Raw genomic sequence first — 21701 nt, forward strand, 5'->3', positions numbered from 1 at the left:
CTGTAAACCATGCACACCTACCATACCTTGAATTCTTACCCTTCACCTTTTATCTATCTTCTCTTGAGAGCGAATATGAAAGCGAATATATGCATGAGTGGTATTGTGAACATTTCGGGGAATGAATATTTTGCAATAAATAGTTAATCATCTGTTTTAAAGCTACAAGAAAACCTGTCACTGTCTGATTATTTGGCAAGTAAAACAATTAGGGGCTAACTTATCATTTTACACAAAACACAACTGCTGTCAGTTCGGAGGTGAACAGTGGAAACCACCCCTTACCACCAGGCCATAATAGTAATCAAATAAAAATGAAAGAAACAGATGGAACCATCATTCTTCAGGGTAAGTTTTTATTCTGATCAGCAATAATTCAAACATCAAGAAAATAGTAAACGGACAGTTCCTGCATTTTTGCAACAGGATTATTTGTATTAAAGAGCTCCTGTTAAGCACTATGTCTAAATGTGAAGCTTTTCAAATGGATCTTCCCTCCTTGAATAATGGTACAATCCTTCTCGAGTTTCTCTTCTTTGATTTCACCCTGTACTGAATGGTTAATGGGTAAAACTCACCAACTGCAAGTGAGGGATATGGTGGAGTATGTTATTGAACTATTAATTTAGAGGTCTGGACTAATGATCTGGGGACATAAGTTCAAATTCCATTATGGCAGCTGGACAACTTAAATTCAATTAATTAATTAATTAAATAAATCTGGAATTGAAAAAACTAGCATCAGTGATGGTGACCATGCAACTACTGGATTGTTGTAAAAATCCACCAGGTTCACTTCAGGTTTCGGGAAGGAAATCTGCCATCCTTACCTGGTCTGGCCTGCACATGAATCCAGACCCACACCAATGGGTCTGTCCTCTAAAATGGCCTGGCAAGCCATTCAGTTATGGGGGGCTCACTACCACCTTATCGAGAGCAATTAACGATTGGTAAGAAATGCTGGCCTTGCCAGTGATGCCCACATTCCATGAATTAATTTTTTTTAAATCTAAAAATATTTGGTACAATAGTTGACCAGTACACAGCCCAGAAAGACAAAGGCTCCACTTGTGTCCTTAAACAACCATGGGCAACAAACAAAGTACGAGACAGTATCAGACTGAACAAAATAAATGCAAGGGAAGTGGAAATTCTGAAGATTGGGAAAATTAACAAAGGATACAAAGAAATTAATAAGAGGTGCAAAAAGAGAATCTGAAAAATAAACTTGCAAGAGATTTGACGTTTAACAGGATATGTTGTTTCATAAATATATTAAGAGAATTAGAGTGTTAAGGAGGAGTGAGGGCCCATTAAAGGCAGAGTTAAGTGTTGTTGTTCCAGCAATATAAGAGGACTTCAAGAGGGCTTCCTTAGAGTGAGAAGGTTGAGAGGAGATTTAATCAAACTGTTCAAAATGATGAGGAGTGTGGACAGAGTAGATAGGGAGAATCTGTTCCCATTGGTGAATGGAAAAAGAACGAAAGGCGACATGAAGAAAATCATGGTTTTCAAAAGGGAACTGGATAATTTCTGAAAAGAAAGGATTTTCAGGACTACAAAGAAAAGGTGGGGGAGTGGAACTAGCTAAATTGCTCTTGTAAAGCCGGCTTGGACATGATGAGCAATGGTCCCCTTCTGTGATGTAACCCTTCTATGATTCCAAATGATGAGAGGTTTTAATATGGTAAATCAGACAAAATCTATTTCTCCTGGTAGTGAAACGTACAGACAAAACAGTGAGAGGAATTCAAAGATGTATTTGGTACAAGACCATTACAATTCAAGACCAAAAGACATAATTTTAAGGTCATCACCAAAAGCATGAAAGAGGACGGTTGGGTAAAATTGTTCATATAAAAGGTTGTTCAGACCTGGAATGTCCGACCAAATCAACATTCACCATAGTTTTGAAAAAGGAAGTCAATAAATTTTTGAAAAAGAACAGCTGACAATTAGAGTATGGAGGGGAACTAATTGGATATAGTCTTTCAAAGAGACAGCACAGTTATGATAGGCTGTAAGGTTGCCTGATTCTAAGTTAAACTGTGTTTTAAAGTAGGGAATTTCATATAACTGTGCAAAGGTATACATTATAAATATCAGTGCCAGCATCCGTATTGGACATTGTGCAAACATATTGTCCAAAGAAAAAGACATACACAGTGACTTATCACATCATATTGAAACATCCCAAAGGGTTTCCTGTGTATGGTGATCGTTGTTACGTAGGAAAGTGGCACAGTCTAACTTCTTGTATCAGTGATATTAGCTGGACACCTCATGGAGCTTGTGGCTGTAGCTGCTGTTTAGTTGCTGAAATGCTAACACAACACAGTCATGTTCATTACCGCACAGCTCTGAGAGGGAAGTGCTGCCAAAACAAAATGGAATGGCATATGAGTATTAAACATTGATGGTCAAATCATGTGACGTTTAGCACTGGGGGTCCAATGGAGGGTTTGAAGAACATAAGAGACAAGAGCAGGAGTAGACCATAAAGCCACTCGAGCCTGCTCCGCCATTCAATACAATCATGGCTGATGTTCTACCTCAAGTCCATTTTCCTGTCTTGTCCCCATATCCTTGATTCCCTTAGTGTCCAAGAATCTATTGATCTCAGCCTGGAATATACTCCACGACTGAGCTTATGGCGTAGAGATTTCCAAAGATTCACAACTCACTGACTGAAGGTTTCCCTCATCATCTGAAATGGCCGACTCCTTATCCTGAGACTATGACCCCTAGTTCTAGACTCTCCAGCCAGGGGAAACATTTTCCCAACATTTAACCTGTCAAGTCTTCGAAGAATTTTATACATTTCAATGAGATCACCTCTCATTCTTCTAAACTCCAGAGTATAGAAGCACATTCTGTTCAATCTCAGTGTTGAGTTGAGCTTTAGCGCCTCTAAGTTGTGCGGCACAGCATAAGTTTAGTGTCAGTGTAAAGTCAAAACACTCATTACACTGATAAAAAGATTTAAAGTTCTGTATGGGCGTTCTCCTGATCATTTGGTGTAACCTGTGGTGGGGAAGTTGCAGAAACACTGGAGCGATGATGTGTTTCTCCTTAAGTTGATTGGTCAATTTGGAGAGTCTCCTGCAGCCATTCTACCTGTAGTGTGAATTCACCCCATTTTACAAATTCAAGCAATGCCTCTCAGGCTTCAGTCTCTGCCCCTGCCTCAGGCCCAGCCTTGAGCCTTGCCTCGGCCCCTGCCTCTGTCACGGCCTCTGCATGGACCCTTTGCATGGACCCTCTGCATTGTTACGACCAGGTGAGAAAGGGGTCTAGGATTCCCTCTCAGCCTTCACCTGGCCTTATGGTGAAATAGTTTCGTTTTAAACACACCTTTTTTTTTTAGCTCTCCCTTAGTGAATCTTTGTTCATTAACTTCCAATTATAAGGCAAAGAAACAACCCAAACAGGTTTTCTTAAGTTTAAAGAAAAAAGGTTGAACTTTATGAAACTTAAATTCTAATTCGGTTAACGTCTATGGATACACGATGCGCCCACACTAGCATGCATACGCGATACACGTGCAGATAGAGACAGAAAAGAGCAGAAGAAATAAAGTGGAAAAGTTTGAAGCAATATCTGAAGATGGTTTTGGTTACTGTTCTTCGAGCTCACTGTAAAGTCCTTGATTGCAGCAGCTTTTTCGGGAGCAGAGAGTGCGGGCGAGTGAGCAGCTGGGAAGGTCAGTTTGAAAGTAAACTTAATTTCCTTTTGTTTTCGGCGGAGGCCAGGGGGCTGCTGGGTAAGTAAAACACTATATATTTGGGCGGTTTAAAATAACTTTCCTTTCATTGCAGCAGCTTTTTCGGGAGCAGAGAGTGCGGGCGAGTGAGCAGCTGGGAAGGTCAGTTTGAAAGTAAACTTAATTTCCTTTTGTTTTCGGCGGAGGCCAGGGGGCTGCTGGGTAAGTAAAACACTATATATTTGGGCGGTTTAAAATAACTTTCCTTTCATTGCAGCAGCTTTTTCGGGAGCAGAGAGTGCGGGCGAGTGAGCAGCTGGGAAGGTCAGTTTGAAAGTAAACTTAATTTCCTTTTGTTTTCGGCGGAGGCCAGGGGGCTGCTGGGTAAGTAAAACACTATATATTTGGGCGGTTTAAAATAACTTTCCTTTCATTGCAGCAGCTTTTTCGGGAGCAGAGAGTGCGGGCGAGTGAGCAGCTGGGAAGGTCAGTTTGAAAGTAAACTTAATTTCCTTTTGTTTTCGGCGGAGGCCAGGGGGCTGCTGGGTAAGTAAAACACTATATATTTGGGCGGTTTCTGAACCTGAGACACCACACTTGTAGTGTCTCCCACCCGCCCTCCTCCTCGAACCAAAGAAAAAGACTCGGTGGGGTATATATAAGGTAAGGCTTTTTCAATTTCTCTGGTTTTATCGTGATTGGTAAAAACTTTTCGTTCCTTTTTCATTTAACTAAGTTAAGCTTAAGATTAAAAATGGCAGGAGATCTCAGACCCGTGTCATGCTCCTCTTGCTCAATGTGGGAGCTTAGGGACACGGCTGATGTCCCTGACTCCTTCACGTGCAGGAAGTGTGTCCAACTGCAGCTCTTGTTAGACCGCATGATGGCTCTGGAGCTGCGGATGGACTCACTTTGGAGCATGCGCGATGCTGAGGAGGTCGTGGATAGCACGTTTAGTGAATTGGTCACACCGAAGATTAGGATTGCTGAGGGAGAAAGGGAATGGGTGACCAAAAGGCAGAGAAAGAGCAGGAAGGCAGCGCAGGTGTCCCCTGCGGTCATCTCCCTCCACAACAGGTATACCATTTTGGATACTGTTGAGGGAGATGGCTCACCAGGGGAAGGCAGCAGTAGCCAGGTTCATGGCACCGTGGCTGGCTCTGCTGTTCAGAAGGGCGGGAAAAAGAGTGGAAGGGCTATAGTCATAGGGGATTCGATTGTAAGGGGAGTAGATAGGCGGTTCTGTGGTCGAAAACGAGGCTCCCGAATGGTATGTTGCCTCCCAAGTGCACGGGTCAGGGATGTCTCAGATCGGCTGCAGAACATTCTAAAAGGGGAGGGTGAACAGCCAGTTGTCGTTGTGCACATAGGCACCAATGATATAGGTAAAAAACGGGATGAGGTCCTACAAGCAGAGTTTAGGGAGTTAGGAGCCAAGTTAAAAAGTAGGGCCTCAGAGGTAGTAATCTCAGGATTGCTACCAGTGCCACGTGATAGTCAGAGTAGAAATGAAAGAATAGTCAGGATGAATGCGTGGCTTGAGAGATGGTGCAGGAAGGAGGGGTTCAGATTTTTGGAACATTGGGACCGGTTCTGGGGGAGGTGGGACTATTACAAATTGGACGGTCTACACCTGGGCCGGACTGGAACCAATGTCCTTGGGGGTACTTTTGCTAACGCTGTTGGGGAGGGTTTAAACTAATGTGGCAGGGGGATGGGAACCAATTGAGGAGGTCAGTTGACAGTAAGGAGGTAGTAACAAAAGCCTGTAAGGAACTAGATAATGAAGTCAGTGTGACTAAGGGGAAGAGCAGGCAGGGAGCAGATGATGAATGTAAAGGGACTGGTGGTCTGAGGTGCATTTGTTTTAATGCAAGAAGTGTAGTAGGTAAGGCAGATGAACTTAGGGCTTGGATTAGTACCTGGGCGTATGATGTTATTGCTATTACTGAGACTTGGTTGAGGGAAGGGCATGATTGGCAACTAAATATCCCAGGATATCGATGCTTCAGACGGGATAGAGAGGGAGGTAAAAGGGGTGGAGGAGTTGCATTACTGGTCAAAGAGGATATCACAGCTGTGCTGAAGAAGGGCACTATGGAGGACTCGAGCAGTGAGGCAATATGGACAGAACTCAGAAATAGGGAGGGTGCGGTAACAATGTTGGGGCTGTACTACAGGCCTCCCAACAGCGAGCGTGAGATAGAGGTACAAATATGTAAACAGATTATGGAAAGATGTAGGAGCAACAGGGTGGTGGCGATAGGAGATTTTAATTTTCCCAACATTGACTGGGATTCACTTAGTGTTAGAGGTCTAGATGGAGCAGAATTTGTAAGGAGCATCCAGGAGGGTTTTCTAGAGCAGTATGTAAATAGTCCAACTCGGGAAGGGGCCATACTGGACCTGGTGTTGGGGAATGAGCCTGGCCAGGTGTTTGAAGTTTCAGTAGGGGACTACTTTGGGAATAGTGATCACAATTCCGTAAGCTTTAAAATACTCATGGACAAAGACGAGAGTGGTCCTAAAGGAAGAGTGCTAAATTGGGGGAAGGCCAACTATACCAAAATTCGGCAGGAGCTGGGGAATGTAGATTGGGAGCAGCTGTTTGAAGGTAAATCCACATGTGATATGTGGGAGGCTTTTAAAGAGAAGTTGATTAGCGTGCAGGAGAGACATGTTCCTGTGAAAATGAGGGATAGAAATGGCAAGATTAGGGAACCATGGATGACAGGTGAAATTGTGAGACTAGCTAAGAGGAAAAAGGAAGCATACATAAGGTCTAGGCGGCTGATGAAAGACGAAGCTTTGAAAGAATATCGGGAATGTAGGACCAATCTGAAACGAGGAATTAAGAGGGCTAAAAGGGGTCATGAAATATCTTTAGCAAACAGGGTTAAAGAAAATCCCAAAGCCTTTTATTCATATATAAGGAGAAAGAGGGTAACTAGAGAAAGGATTGGCCCACTAAAGGACAAAGGAGGAATGTTATGCTTGGACTCAGAGAAATTGGGTGAGATTCTAAACGAGTACTTTGCATCGGTATTCACCGAGGAGAGGGACATGACGGATGTTGAGGTTAGGAACAGATGTTTGATTACTCTAGGTCAAGTCGGCATAAGGAGGGAGGAAGTGTTGGGTATTCTAAAGGGCATTAAGGTGGACAAGTCCCCAGGTCCGGATGGGATCTATCCCAGGTTACTGAGGGAAGTGAGAGAGGAAATAGCTGGGGCCTTAACAGATATCTTTGCAGCATCCTTAAACACAGGTGAGGTCCCAGAGGACTGGAGAATTGCTAATGTTGTCCCCTTGTTTAAGAAGGGTAGCAGGGATAATCCAGGTAATTATAGACCGGTGAGCCTGACGTCAGTGGTAGGGAAGCTGCTGGAGAAGATACTGAGGGATAGGATCTATTCCCATTTGGAAGAAAATGGGCTTATCAGTGATAGGCAACATGGTTTTGTGCAGGGAAGGTCATGTCTTACCAACTTAATAGAATTCTTTGAGGAAGTGACAAAGTTGATTGATGAGGGAAGGGCTGTCGATGTCATATACATGGACTTCAGTAAGGCGTTTGATAAGGTTCCCCATGGCAGGCTGATGGAGAAAGTGAAGGCGCATGGGGTCCAAGGTGTACTAGCTAGATGGATAAAGAACTGGCTGGGCAACAGGAGACAGAGAGTAGCAGTAGAAGGGAGTTTCTCAAAATGGAGACGTGTGACCAGTGGTGTTCCACAGGGATCCATGCTGGGACCACTGTTGTTTGTGATATACATTAATGATTTGGAGGAAAGTATAGGTGGACTGATTAGCAAGTTTGCAGACGACACTAAGATTGGTGGAGTAGCAGATCGTGAAGGGGACTGTCAGAGAATACAGCAGAATATAGATAGATTGGAGAGTTGGGCAGAGAAATGGCAGATGGAGTTCAATCAGGGCAAATGCGAGGTGATGCATTTTCGAAGATCCAATTCAAGAGTGAACTATACAGTAAATGGAAAAGTCCTGGGGAAAATTGATGTCCAGAGAGATCTGGGTGTTCAGGTCCACTGTTCCCTGAAGGTGGCAACGCAGGTAAATAGAGTGGTCAAGAAGGCATACGGCATGCTTTCCTTCATCGGACGGGGTATTGAGTACAAGAGTTGGCAGGTCATGTTACAGTTGTATAGGACTTTGGTTCGGCCACATTTGGAATACTGCGTGCAGTTCTGGTCGCCACATTACCAAAAGGATGTGGATGCTTTGGAGAGGGTGCAGAGGAGGTTCACCAGGATGTTGCCTGGTATGGAGGGCGCTAGCTATGAAGAGAGGTTGAGTAGATTAGGATTATTTTCATTAGAAAGACGGAGGTTGAGGGGGGACCTGATTGAGGTGTACAAAATCATGAGAGGTATAGACAGGGTGGATAGCAAGAGGCTTTTTCCCAGAGTGGGGGATTCAATTACTAGAGGACACGAGTTCAAAGTGAAAGGGGAAAAGTTTAGGGGGGATATGCGTGGAAAGTTCTTTACGCAGAGGGTGGTGGGTGCCTGGAACGCGTTGCCAGCGGAGGTGGTAGATGCGGGCATGATGGCGTCTTTTCAGATGTATCTAGACAGATACATGAATGGGCAGGAAGAAAAGAGATACAGACCCTTAGAAAATAGGCGACATGTTTAGATAGAGGATCTGGATCGGCGCAGGCTTGGAGGGCCGAAGGGCCTGTTCCTGTGCTGTAATTTTCTTTGTTCTTTGTTCTTTGTTCTTTGTAGGTAGGTCTTGCTTTTTGTTGGTACCCAGTATTCTTTTTTAGATTTTTTTTTTAGATATACAGCACTGAAACAGGCCCTTCAGCCCACCGAGTCTGTGCCGACCATTAACCACCCATATTATACTAATCCTACACTAATCCCATATTCCTACCACATCCCCACCTGTCCCGATATTCCCCTACCACCTACCTATACTAGTGGCAATTTATAATGGCCAATTCACCTATCAACCTGCAAGTCTTTTTGGCTGTGGGAGGAAACCGGAGCACCCAGAGGAAACCCACGCAGACACAGGGAGAACTTGCAAACTCCACACAGGCAGTACCCAGAATTGAACCCGGGTCACTGGAGCTGTGAGGCTGCGGTGCTAACCACTGCGCCACTGTGCCGCCCAAAACCTTGTTCTTCTTAAACCTTGTTCGCTTTAGGAGACTTTTCTCTCTTGAAATTCATGTGTCCTCAGTGGGTCCAGAGGCTTGTGAGAAAGAGAGGGGAGCAGACAGGAGAGGTCTTCTCACTCCAGGAGCAAACAGTTTTTCTGAGCTCAAAAACTCTGTGGACCAACCGGTTATTCATGTGACCAGCTGGTTTAATCAGTCCTGGCTTTTGTCGATTCTTTCACATTAGCAGTCTCTGGAATGCTCTTCCTTGCACCTTCAATGTCTGGTGATCAAAATCCATTGTGGGTTGAATGTGTCAGGGAATGGTCCTTTTGTCTCCACAAGTACTGTCTGTCAGTATGCAAATGTTTTTCAGCTAAGTGTCTGGCAGCCCTTGTAACAGGCCTTCTCTTCTTCCAAGCAAGCTTAAAATCAACATTCATATGACAGAATTAATATGCCTCATCCTTGGCAGGTGGGGGCCTGCATGACAGTATGGACCCTCTGCCTGAACCCTCTCCTGGGATCTTAGCTTCTGCCTCATGTTTTATTCTAATTAGAGAAATTGGTATCTGTTTTCTTCTTCTCCAACCACTGCAGTCGTTGATTTGTAACAACTATTTGGCTCACTGGGCCACTTCAGAGCATCAACTCCATTCATCTACTTCAGGCAGAGAGACGAGCGTGTGCGAAATGTAATGGTTAGGGAATTAGTGGAGGCAGATGATGCAATAAATTGGAAGATATTTAAGGAGTGATTGACTGAGAGGTGTTAGTTTACTAGGAGACTTACAAATAGACCGCAAAGGCGTTTCGAATGATTAAAGGATTTGATAGTGTAGTCAGTGAGAAACTATTCACCATGGTGGGAGAGTCAAGAACAAGGGGGCATAAGCTTAAAATTAGAGCTCGGCCGTTAAAGGGTGATATCAGGGAGCACCTCTTCACTCAAAGGTTAGTGGGAATCTCCAACTCTCTCTCCCAAAAACCTGTAGAATCTGGGGCCATTGAAAATTTCAAAACTGAGATTGACAGATTTTTGTTAGAACATAAGAAATAGGAGCAGGAGAAGGCTATTTGGCCCTTAGAGCCTGCTCCACCATTCAATAAGATCATGGCTGATTTTCTACCTCAAGTCTAGCTTCCGCAGTTTCCCCATGTCTCTAAATTTCCTTAGTGTCAAAAAATCTATTGATCCCTGTATTGAATGTCCTCAGTGACAAAGTTCGTAAGTAAACTGGAACCAAGGTGGGAAGATTGAGTTTATACAGATCAGCCATGATCTCATTGAATGGTAGAAGAGGCTTGAAGGGACGAATGGCCTCTTCCTGTTCCTACGTTCCATGGTCCTATACCTTCCTAATTTTCTATTTAAGATTCTGTAGGTCAACCATTAAACAAAATGTATTAAAAATAAAATAAATTAAAATAAAAGGAGTTTGCCATAATTGAAAAACAAACACAGTTTTACCTGATTGTAGCAATAACCAACGAGAAATCTTTCAGCAGATTGAAGGCCTCTCCTCTATTTAACCTAATAAATTAAAGAGGGAAAAAGATATAAATTATTGTTTATCGAAGCTATGGCAAATTGTATTTATATAGCGCCTTTAATGCAGTAGGAGTGTGATCAAACAAAATTTCATACCAAGCCACTTGAGGAGATATTAGGCCAGATGACCAAAGGTTTGGTCAAAACGGTAAGTTTTAAGGAGTGTTTTGAAGGAGGAAAGTGAGATAGAGAGGCAGAAAGGTTTAGGGAGGGAATTTGAGAGCTGAGGGCCCAGGCAGCTGAAGGCACAGCCACCAATGATGGAGAGATTAAAATTGGGGATGTGCAAGAAGCTGGAATTGGAGGAGCCCAGATATCTTGGAGGGTTGTGGAGCTGGAGGCAATAACAGAGATAAGGAGGGGCAAAGCCATGGAGGGAATTGAAAACCAGGATGAGAATTTTAAATTTGAGGCATTGCAGGACCGGGAGCCAGTATCAGTCAGCGAGCACAGGAGTGATGGGTCAATAGGACTTGGTGCAAGTTAAGATACAGGCAGCAGAGTTTTGGATGACCTCAAGATTATAGAGAATGGAAGGTGAGAGGCTGTCCAAGAGAATATTGGAATAGTCGAGTCTGGATGTAACAAATGGATGAAGGGTTTCAGCAACAGATAAGCTGAGGCAGGGATAGTGACAGAAATGGGCAGTTTGCATTGAGCTATTAAACTGCAGGTTAAATACACAATTCCTCACCCATTATCCGAGTGTAAAGCATCTAGGCAGCCGTGTTTGTAGAAGTCGAGCGCATAGGCATTAAGAGGCATCTGTCTGCCTTGCTTGTCGTAGGATTTCAAGCTCAGAATGGGGATGTTGTTCTTATGAATTCCAAGCGTGCGGAAAATGATCTGAAAATGGCAACAAGTATATCCGTATTATTACTGTGCAAGATCAAGTCCTCCAGTGATAACAGGTCGCAGGAGGCCTGCTGTGTCCAGGCGGACACTGTGGTACCCTCTTCAGGGATTGGCATTTGCCACTGCTAAAGCCTATGGAGGGGAAGAGAGGAGGGGAAGGCAATGGGATGAGAGGGAAGTGGAGGGGTGGCGACAAGATGAGAGGGGAGGGGAGAAGAGGGGAGGGGAGAAGAGAGGAGGGGAGGAGCAGAGAGCAGAGGGAAGAGGAGGGCAGGAGAGGGGAGAGACTAGAATGGCAGGAAAGGGGAAGGAAGAGGGCAGGAGGAGAAGGGTGGAGAGAGGAGGGAACGGGTGAGGACGGGAGGAGAGGGGAGGGGATGAAACATTTATTAGCGCTAATTTTCTGGCACTATTTTAAGATCCACCATTTAGCAAAAGTGCTTCACAATCAATGAAGTACTTTTGAAGCGCAGTCATTGTTGCAATGTTGGAAATGCATCAGCCAATTTATGCACAGCAAGATCCCACAAACAGCAAATGAGATGAATGACTAATTGATCTGCTTTGACAGTGGTAGTTCTTAATAGGGCCAGGAGGATCCTTCTCAACAGGTAGACTGTCCTCGGATTAATATTTCATTGTCTCACCAATGATGCAGAAATCCCTCAGTAATGCACTGAAGTGTCAACAATGTGCTCAAGTCCTGGAGTTGGCTTTGAACCCAAAACTTTCTGATCAGGCAAGATGCTGCCTTCTATTTCAAAGTGGCAATTGGTTCCACTCATGGGTGCAATAAGTCCTCCACTGGCATTTATTGTTCTTGTCCAATTTATTGGCCTAGAATTTCCACCAGTTAGATTTCCTCATCTTACAACACAGATGGAGGCGATTTGGCCCATCGTGTCTGTGCCAGCTCTATGTCCAATTTAGTATTTGGTGTTTCTCACTGCCCAAACCCTGCTCCTGGTGATGTTACTATCAGGTCAATAATGGAACTTACTGGATCAACATTATCTTGCTTAAACAGGTCGAGATCAGTGTGTCCAGATAAACGAGCGAATAATGACACCACTGTTGACGGGCCTCTTATGGCTTTTGCCAGCTTCGAGGTGAAGGCAGTGGCTTCAGGTAACTGGGGGCCCATAAATGCTAGATAAAAAAACAAATACTGTTGTTATAAATTCACCATCAATTGTAAATGAATACACCAAGAAAGTAGATTACTCACCCAAACAGGAGGAACTGAGCATTTCCCTCTACCTACTACGAGCTTAGAATCATAGAATCTTACAGCACAGAAAGAGACCATTCGGCCCATCATGCCTGTGCTGGGTCTTTGAAAGAGCTATACAATTTTTTATTCGTTCATGGGATGAGGATGTCGTTGGCTAGGTCAGCAATTATTGCTCATTCCTAATTGCCCTTGAGAAGGTGGTGGTGAGCTGCCTTCTTGAACCACTGCAGTCCATGTGTGGTAGGTACACCCACAGTGCTGTTAGGAAGGAAGTTCCATGATTTTGTGGCAGTGACATTGCAGGAACGGCGATATAGTTTTAAGTCAGGATGGTGTGTGGCTTGGAGGGGAACTTGCAGCTGGTGGTGTTCCCATGCATCTGCTGCCCTTGTCCTTCTAGGTGGTAGAAGTCGCAGACTTGGAATGTGCTGTCTAAGGTGCCTTGGTGCATTGCTGCAGTGCACTGTCCATGTTGGAGGGAGTGAATGTTTGTGGACGGGGTGCCAATCAAGCGGGCTGCTTTGTCCTGGATGGTGTCGAGCTTCTTGAGTGTTGTTGGAGCTGCACCCATCCAAGCAAGTGGAGAGTATTCCATCACACTCCTGACTTGTGCCTTGTAGATGGTGGACAGGCTTTGGGGAGTCAGGAGGTGAGTTACGCGCTGCAGGATTCCTAGCCTCTGACCTGCTCTTGTAGTCACGGTATTTATATGGCTACTCCAGTTCAATTTCTGGTCAATGGTAACCCCCAGGATGTTGATAATGGGGGATTCAGCGATGGTAAAGCCATTGAATGTCAAGGGGTAATGGTTAGATTCTCTCTTGTTTGAGATGGTCATTGCCTGGCACTTGTGTGGCGCGAATGTTACTTGTCACTTAATAGCCCAAGCCTGGATATTGTCCAGGTTTTGCTGCATTTCTACATGGACTGCTTCAGTATTTGAGGAATCACAAATGGTACTGAACATTGTGCAATCATCAGCGAACATCCCCACTTCTGACCTTATGATTGAAGGAAAGTCATTGATGAAGCAGCTGAAGATGATTGGGCCGAGGACACTAGCCGGAGGACCTTCTGCAGTGATGTCCTGGAGCTGAGATGATTGACCTCCAACAACTTCAATCATCTTCCTTTGTGCTAGGTATAACTCCAACCAGTGGAGGGCTTTCCCCCTGATTCCCATTGACTCCAGTTTTGCTAGGGCTCCACTCGGTGCCACACTCGGTCAAATGCTGCCTTGATGTCAAGAACAGTCACTCTTACCTCACCCACTCGTCACCCAATTAGTCCCACTCCCCGTGCTCTTTTCCCCATCGCTCTGCAATTTCTTCTCGTCAAGTATTTATCCAATTGCCTGTTGAATTTGCTTCTACCGCCCTTTCAGGCAGTGCATTCCAGATCACAACAACTCACTGTGTAAATTAATTTAAAAAGCTTTAAGATGTTTTATTTATCAGCAACAGTGTACAGGCCAGCTCTACATCCTCTCTCCATAAAAAAACCAATGGCAACCTGGGGTCAGAGATATTCCCAGATTCTCCGCACCCCCACCATCACTACATTAATACCATCAGAGGCTACACACTGTCCAAACTAATCCACGTGATTGATTGTCATCCCACCGACCACCTTAAACATTCACTCCCTTCACCACTGACGCATAGTGGCAGTCCCATCTACAAGATGCACTGCAGCAATGCACCAAGGCTCCTTTGACAGCACCTTCCAAGCCCGCGTCCTCTACCACCTAGAATGGCAAGGGCAGAAGATGCATGGGAACACAACCGCCTGCAAGTTCCTCTCCAAGTCACACACCGTCCTGACTTGGAACTATGTCGCCGTTCCTTCACTGTCGCTGAGTCAAAATCCTGGAACTCCCTTCCTAACAGCACTGTGGGTGTACCTACCCCACATGGTCTGCAGCGGTTCAAGAAGGCAGCTCACTACCACCTTCTCAAGGGTAATCCGGGATGGGCAATAAATGGTGGTCTTGCCAGCGACACCCACATCCCAAGAGCGAATAAAATAAAAGTCCAGTGCCTACCAAGCTCCCTCAATCACTAAAGGGCGATTTCAGCCCCATGGTACTGGTGCCAGGAAAAAGACCAGCTTGTTAATAAGTTCTTCTATGGTGCATGGTATGTGTGCTACAATTAGCAGCTGTGTCCCAGAGTTGTGGGGTTTGGGGGGTTCTGTTTTGCAAGGTGGCAAAATCAGCCACTGTCCCCACGCCTGACCAATACCAGTGTGGACACTGGTTGAGGACTGGATCAGACTGAGCTGTGGTAGTCTGTACCACATTTCTGCCTCCGTGCCAAGCCCTGCTCCATTGTTTAGCCATCTACCAGGAACTGTTGAAAGGTAGCACAGAAACAGTAATGAGACAACCAGTTAAGTTAGCTAGCAGACAAGTGAGTGAACCAAACGCTGCTCTTGTTTCTTACAGGCTTATTTTCTCGCCACTGCACAAGCAATTGGTTTGGTTGCATAACACAGAAGTGTCGTACCACAGGCCGCTCTAAAACTGCTGGAGCATCAAACTTAATATTCGCTATCCTGGGTTAACTGATCAGTTTAACGCACCCCCAGCCCCCAACTCTACAGACTAATCCAGCTGGGATGTTGACATGCGAAAGCTCTTACATGTTCCTGAGAGAGGAAGCTTGTGCTCATCATCCAAGTTGGCCTGATTCGAGATGGAGAGAAGGAAGCGTCCAAAGATCTGGATTGTGGTCCTGTTGTATTCTTGAATAGAGGCTGCAAACTCATCAGGAAGTTCATTCAGAAATACCTACAAAAAAATTAAATCACAGAATGGTTACAGTGCAGAAGGAGGCCATTCGGCCCATCGTGTCCGCACCAGCTCTCGGAAAGAACAATTCACTCAGTTCCATCCCCCGGCTTCTCCCCATAACCCTACACATTCTTGCTTTTCATATAACTCTAATTCCCTTTTGAATGCTTCAATTGAACCTGCCTCCACAACACTCTAAGGCAGTGCATTCCAGACCTTAACCAGTCACTGAGTGAAAATGTTTTTCCTCATGTCACTTTTGCTTCTCTTATCAAATATTTTAAATCTGTGCCCTCTCGTTCTCGATCCTTTCACAAGTGGGAACAGTTTCTCTCTCTCTACTCCCCTCATTATTTTGAATACCTCTATCAAATCACCTCTCAGTCTTCTCTTCTCCAAGGAAAACAGTCCTAACTTCTCCAATCTATCTTCATAACTGAAGTTCCTCATCCCTGGAACCATTCTCATGAATCTTTTCTGTACTCTCTCCAATGCCCTCACATCTTTCCTAAAGTGTGGTCCCCAGAACTGGACACAATACTTCAGCTGAGGCTGCACGATTGCCTTATAAAAGTTCAACATAACTTCCTTGTTCTTGTACTCTGTGATCCTATTAATAAAGTTTGGGATACTTTATGTAGAATTGTAGAATGCTGCAAAGAAAGGTGTCTATTTATCCTCGCATGCACACCTATGGGAACTATTAGTTTTAAGGTACATTGGTGAGCTAAACCAAGGTCTTCACACTCCAATGTGATGACAATTCTGTCATCCACTGTGAACATTTGACATAATTAATTAATGTTCCAACATAAGGACAACCACTGAACATTAGCCCTGTGAAGCACTTGAGGTGTTTTGACAGGAGAACTGATGAAGGGGATATGATATTTTCTGGGCACTGGAATGGGTCTGACTGGACTTCTCTCACAATCTGCTGGAACCACTCAGCAGGTCTGGCAGCTGAGTGGTTCCAGCATTTCTTGTTTTTATTTCAGATTTCCAGCATCCACAGTATTTTGCTTTTATTCTCTCACAATCTACCTTGCCATGGAAAAGATAACAGGGTGAATTTCCTCAGAGGTCGTCCCAATCTGCTGTAACTAAGTCTGTGGAAACCTTGGAGAAAGAACGTATTATGATTTACTCATCAAGGTACACTGAATACCCACGTTAATATATTCCCCCAACATACTCACCAATATACTCATGAATACAGTCACTAACATGGTCCTAGTATGCTCGTCAATATACCCACCTAAATACCCCAGTAGATTCACTAATAGCCACTAGTTAATCATCAAAATAGCCATCAGTATCCTTATTATTAGAACCCCAAAATACCTGAAATATACAAAAATATATATGCATCTTAATACCACCACTAATAATGTCACAAATATGTGTTCTGATATTATCCCTTATATATCCCTTAAAATATCCCCTATTATATCTACCATATATCCCTAATATATCTACTAATATATCACAAACACAGGTACTAATGTATCTGCCACATACATCCATTAATACATCCCCTTAAACACCAACAGATTTATCCCCTAATATATCCTCTTGTACAGTCAGGCGTAAGTGGGGGGATTTACCCACCAGCAGCCTTCACTGCTGCTCCCTGTGTTCTCTCTGTGCACAAGGGAACGTTTCCACTAACTGGGCATACATCTGCGCCAGTTAGGGGCGCAGCTCAGACACTGGCCAAATGGGGGTAGGCGGTTGGGGTGAGAAAATGCCATGCAGACTGTCCCCTCAGGGAGAGGTTGACAAGCCCCCTCAGAAACATTTATGTGGGGTGGGGTGAGGGATGGTAAAGAAATGATAAGGAGCCAAGGCAGATGAATGGAGTTGAGGCACAGATTAGCCATGATCTCACTGAATGGAGGAACAGGTTTGAGGGGTTGAATGGTCTGCTCCTGTTCCAATATTCCCTCCTGGGACACATCGGCCCACCAGTAGAATGCCAAGCGAGGGCCCGGGAAAGCCCCAGACTGAAGAGTCCCCGTCCCCGTCCCCTCTGACACCCTCGTGGCCAGGCTTAATTTCTGGTCCTTCTCCGTAGGACTTAGGTTGCTAGAATGGCGAGAAAGGAGGTCATGAATCTTCAGCTACATTATTCCTTCCGTCACTCACCTTGGACTGTTGAAATGTAATCTTCTCTTCTGCCAAGTACGGTAGGAGGTATCTCCTTCCAAATAGGTTTGCCAGGATGAAAACTAATGTTTCCATCACGTCTTCTGAAAATGTATTCGAACCTGTTGAAAGAAGTAAACACAAAGCCTGTCAGTTGGAAGCTGTTGATGGTTCAGGTCGTGTGCTGACCTTCCTCCATGTCGTATCACATCATCAGTGAGAATGGTGCTTAAAACCTTGACCATAACACAAATTAAAAAGTGCCAAGAACATCTTTAAAATATATAGAGCAGCTCAAAAGTCCTTATTTCAGTCCAGTTTCTAATCCATTAATTCTCACCAATGGTTGCAAACATTTAGATTTACAACAATGACCCAGAGTTCACAGCAGCCACCACAGACAGAAAAACATTAAAAAGCCACCCGGAAACAGTTATGACCCTGAGTTAACGTTTCAGGTCAATGACCTTTAATCAGAACGGTTCTGCTGAAAGGTCATCGACCTGATGCGTTAACTCTGTTTCTCTCTCCACAGATGCTGAGTATTTGCGGCACTTTCTGTTTTTATTTCAGATTTCCAGCATCCACAGTATTTTGCTTTTATTTAAGATTCATGATCGCGTTCAGCAAAAACCTTTGAGCAGTGTAAGAAAAACGATGATCAATAAGTGAAGACATAAGGGGAAAAGTTGCAAGGATATGGGGATTTGGGGAAAGGGCAGGGCAAAAGCATCTAATTGGATGACCTCCTTGTGTGCCGTAAATGACCCCATGATAGCTTTTTTGGGGAGCTGGAACAGACTCAATGGGCTGAATGGCCGTCTTTGCTGTGAGATGCTCTGCTTCTTTGAGGCAATCATGGTATTTTAGCTTTGACCCGTAAAATTCTATGATTTTCTGTTTTTAATTTCAGATTTCCAGTATCCTCAGTGTTTCACTTTTACATTGAAGCTTTGTGCGATGGCAGTGAGTGATGGAAAGATTGCTGATAAGGCCCGTGTTCCCCATTTACAGGAAGCATTGTTTAGCATCCTTTAAAACAAATAGGCAAAGCTGACAGCGCTGGGTTGGAACGTGTAAGCAAGGGGGAGCCAGGAAGCACTAAATTTACCGGATTGTACTGTTGTCTTTTCGCACGTTACCTATCTATTCATTAAATTTTCCCATAGAGTCATGAGTCTCTGGAATACATTGCTGACTGATGTGATGGCTGCTGACTCTCTGTCTGCCTTCAAGAGGGGTGTGATCCAGTTCCAGACTGAGGCAGAGATCACGCCATATACCAGACTTGTGGATTGACAGATTGCACTTAGTCTGTGTAATCTCCTGGACTGGTTTTGATTGCCTGAGGGGAAGGAGGTTCGGAGAAAAATTTTCCAGAGTATTTTTTCCCTTATTGGCTCTGTTTTCTTCCTCTCTCGCTCTCCCAGGAGATTACACGGCTGTGAATGGTGATGGAGGGAGGAGAGAAGTGTTCAGTCAGGATGCATTGGCCATCATGATGAACCAAGCTGGTCTCCTGCCCGCTATCTTTGTATAGTTGAATGCAGCATTGTGCTACATTTTTGTCTTTCAATATTAAGCATTAATTCCACTAGCTGCATGCAGTCTTGCTTGGTTCAGTTGGTAGCACTCCTGTGTCTGACTCAATAGATTGTGAGTTCAAGTCTGGCTCTGTGCTGTGGGATGACCTTAAGGGTGGACAAGCTGAAGGACTGCCAGTAGACACCATCAGCTATCCTGCCAAAGGTGCTGCCTTTTTGGGCAAGACTTTAAACAGAATTCCTGCTCAGGCAACTTGTTTATTCTATGGCTCTATTTGAAGAGTGGGGGAATATTTCCTCGTTTCAGTAATTCTGGTCATGCTGAAAACCATTTCCTTCCAATATGAGGAGGGTTGTCATAGAGTCATGACAACACAGAAGGAGGCCATTTGGCCCATTGAGATTGATGGAAACCTCGTTTTCCACATGTGTACTGGATTTCCACTGATGTGCTAGCAAAGTCATGGCGAGCCGATCGCAAGAGCTCTCTCCCTCCTGGGAATTTCCCGTCCATATTAACTCACCTGGTTTCAGGGGCCGACAGATTTTGTGCAGTAGACCCTCTATCAAAAACCGGATGAAAACAAAGTTGGCTGGTTCATGATGATGTATGTGCATCACCAGGCCAGCGAATCCTTGAGGCTGACCCTCTTGATCCAGATAGCCCTAAAGTGATCAATCATTGCATTCAAATGTTTACTCTCTTTGGCTTTGAAAAATAACTACAGTTCATAACACTTTAAATAAATGTAAAAGAACAAAACTTTTATATAGCACAAACTCAGGACATCCCAAAGCACTTTACAGTCTATAAAGTACTTTTGAAGTGTTGTCACTGATATATTGCAGTAGCTAATTTGCACACAGCAAGCTCCCACAAACGGGAACATGACAAATGGCCAGATAATGTGTTCTGATGATGTTGGTTGAGGAATAATGATCGGTCAAGATACCAGGGATAATACCCTTGTTCTTTTTCAACTCATGCCATGGGATCAATCATGTCCACCTGAGAGGGCAGACGGAGCTTTAGTTTTAATGTACTGAGGGAGTGCCGCTCTGTCGGAGGTGCTGTCTTTCGGATTAGACATTAAACCAAGGTCCCACCTGCTCCCCCAGGTGATTGTAAAAGATCCCAGGGCACGATTTCAAAGAAAAGCATGGCAGTTTGCTCTGTTGTCCCAACCAATATGCACCGCTCAATCAACATCATAAAAAGAACAGATTATCTGGCCAGAATCACTTTGCTGTTTGTGGGCGCTTGCTGTGCACAAATTGACTGCAGCATTTCCCACATTACAACACGACAAAAGTATTGCATTGGCTACAAGGCACTTTGGGATGCTCAGTGATCACAAACAGGAAGTTTTGTTCTCAATGGTAGTATTAGTCTAATTACAGCGAGAAATGGGGATTTGAACCCATGACTTTCCCTCCTTAGTAACATGAGAACTACTTACTGAGCCATGGCTGACCAGAAGTAGTACAGCATAGAAATGACTGGATGGATTGGGCTACTTCCCTCCTCTGTCAGCTGTCTATGAATGGGTTCCACCCATGCCTCTTTATACCAATGAAATGGAAACTTCACTATAGATGGAACCCGACTGCAAGTAACAGGAATTTACATAGAATTGAGAGTCCCCTCCCCCTTCAAACTTCAGTTTTTAGTTTCTGATTGCTGTAATGATCGAATCAAGTGCCCCACATGTATAGATAGGACCCACTATTTTCTGTTTCAATATGTGTGGGTCCTAACTCCTACTCATTGGCTACAGGACCCCTTGCTAGACTCGGGGCAGGTAGAGATATTTGGCTGGGTTACAGCTCTTCCTCACTATCCAGTGACCGCTGCCAGAAGTAGTGTGTCTACAGGCTGGGGAAGGGGCATGGCTATGGTGACCCTACACTTGTCACGCTACACGCCCCCCCCCCCCCCCCCACCCCCCACCACCCAGTCCCCACAAATCACACACTGATCTGCTGATGTTCAAAACTCAAGTCATGGGTGACAAATGATAGTGCACAAGGAGGCTGTTTAGCTCACCATGTCTATGCTGGTGTTAGATCAGTAACTGGACCTGTCTATTCTGCTTCCACGTCCTTGCCCTCTCCCCATATCCTTTCAAATTATTATTCAGATCCTTATCCAATTCCCTTGTATAGTTGCTGCCTCAATAGTCACTAGTGGGAAAGCATTTCACATTCCAATAACACTCTCAGTGAAAAACATGCCTTCCAATTTCCTCCTTCATTCTTCTAGTGATAATTCTGACTACTCCCTGAGTAATAACCTTACCAGCGACATATTACACAAGCTCGGGTTATATTCCCTGGAATTTAGACTAAGGGGTGATTGAAGTTTTAAAGATATTGAAGGGAACAGATCGGGTAAATAGAGAAACTATTTCTGCTTGTTGGGGAGTCTAGGACTAGGGGCCATTGTCTCAAAACTAGAGCCAGACCTTTCAGGAGTGAAACAGGAAATATTTCTACACACAAAGAGTGATAGATGTTTGGAACTTGCTTCCGCTAATGGAAATTGATGCTAGGTCAATTGTTAATTTTAAATCTGAGATTGATAGATTTTTGTTAACCTAAGGTATAAAGGGAAATGGGGCAGAGGTGGGTATATGGAATTATGTTGCAGATCAGCCATGATCTCATTAAATAACAGAACAGGCTGGAGGGGCTCAAAGGCCAACTCCTGTACCTGTGATCCTTTGTTGCCCTGTACTGG

General features: G+C 44.4%; 1 protein-coding gene across 4 annotated transcripts in view; it reads right to left on the minus strand.

Moving 5' to 3' along the window:
• Positions 1 to 336: 336 nt before the first annotated feature.
• The window catches only part of LOC137368934 (probable ATP-dependent RNA helicase DDX60), a 141319-nt gene continuing 119954 nt past the window's right edge, over positions 337 to 21701 (minus strand). For 3 of the 4 annotated variants that reach the window (XM_068029259.1, XM_068029258.1, XM_068029262.1), the window contains 7 exons: positions 19486 to 19627; positions 17418 to 17539; positions 15119 to 15266; positions 12242 to 12390; positions 11081 to 11232; positions 10306 to 10368; positions 337 to 2374 (listed from right to left, as the gene is read on the minus strand). In XM_068029259.1, coding sequence (XP_067885360.1) covers positions 2269 to 2374; positions 10306 to 10368; positions 11081 to 11232; positions 12242 to 12390; positions 15119 to 15266; positions 17418 to 17539; positions 19486 to 19627 — 882 coding nt within the window. In that variant the 3' untranslated portion in view covers positions 337 to 2268. The remainder of the gene's footprint in view (positions 2375 to 10305; positions 10369 to 11080; positions 11233 to 12241; positions 12391 to 15118; positions 15267 to 17417; positions 17540 to 19485; positions 19628 to 21701) is intronic. The other variant, XM_068029260.1, reaches the window with a different exon arrangement.

Source organism: Heterodontus francisci, chromosome 4 (genome assembly GCF_036365525.1).
Source record: "Heterodontus francisci isolate sHetFra1 chromosome 4, sHetFra1.hap1, whole genome shotgun sequence".
NCBI classification, from domain to species: Eukaryota; Metazoa; Chordata; class Chondrichthyes; order Heterodontiformes; family Heterodontidae; genus Heterodontus; species Heterodontus francisci.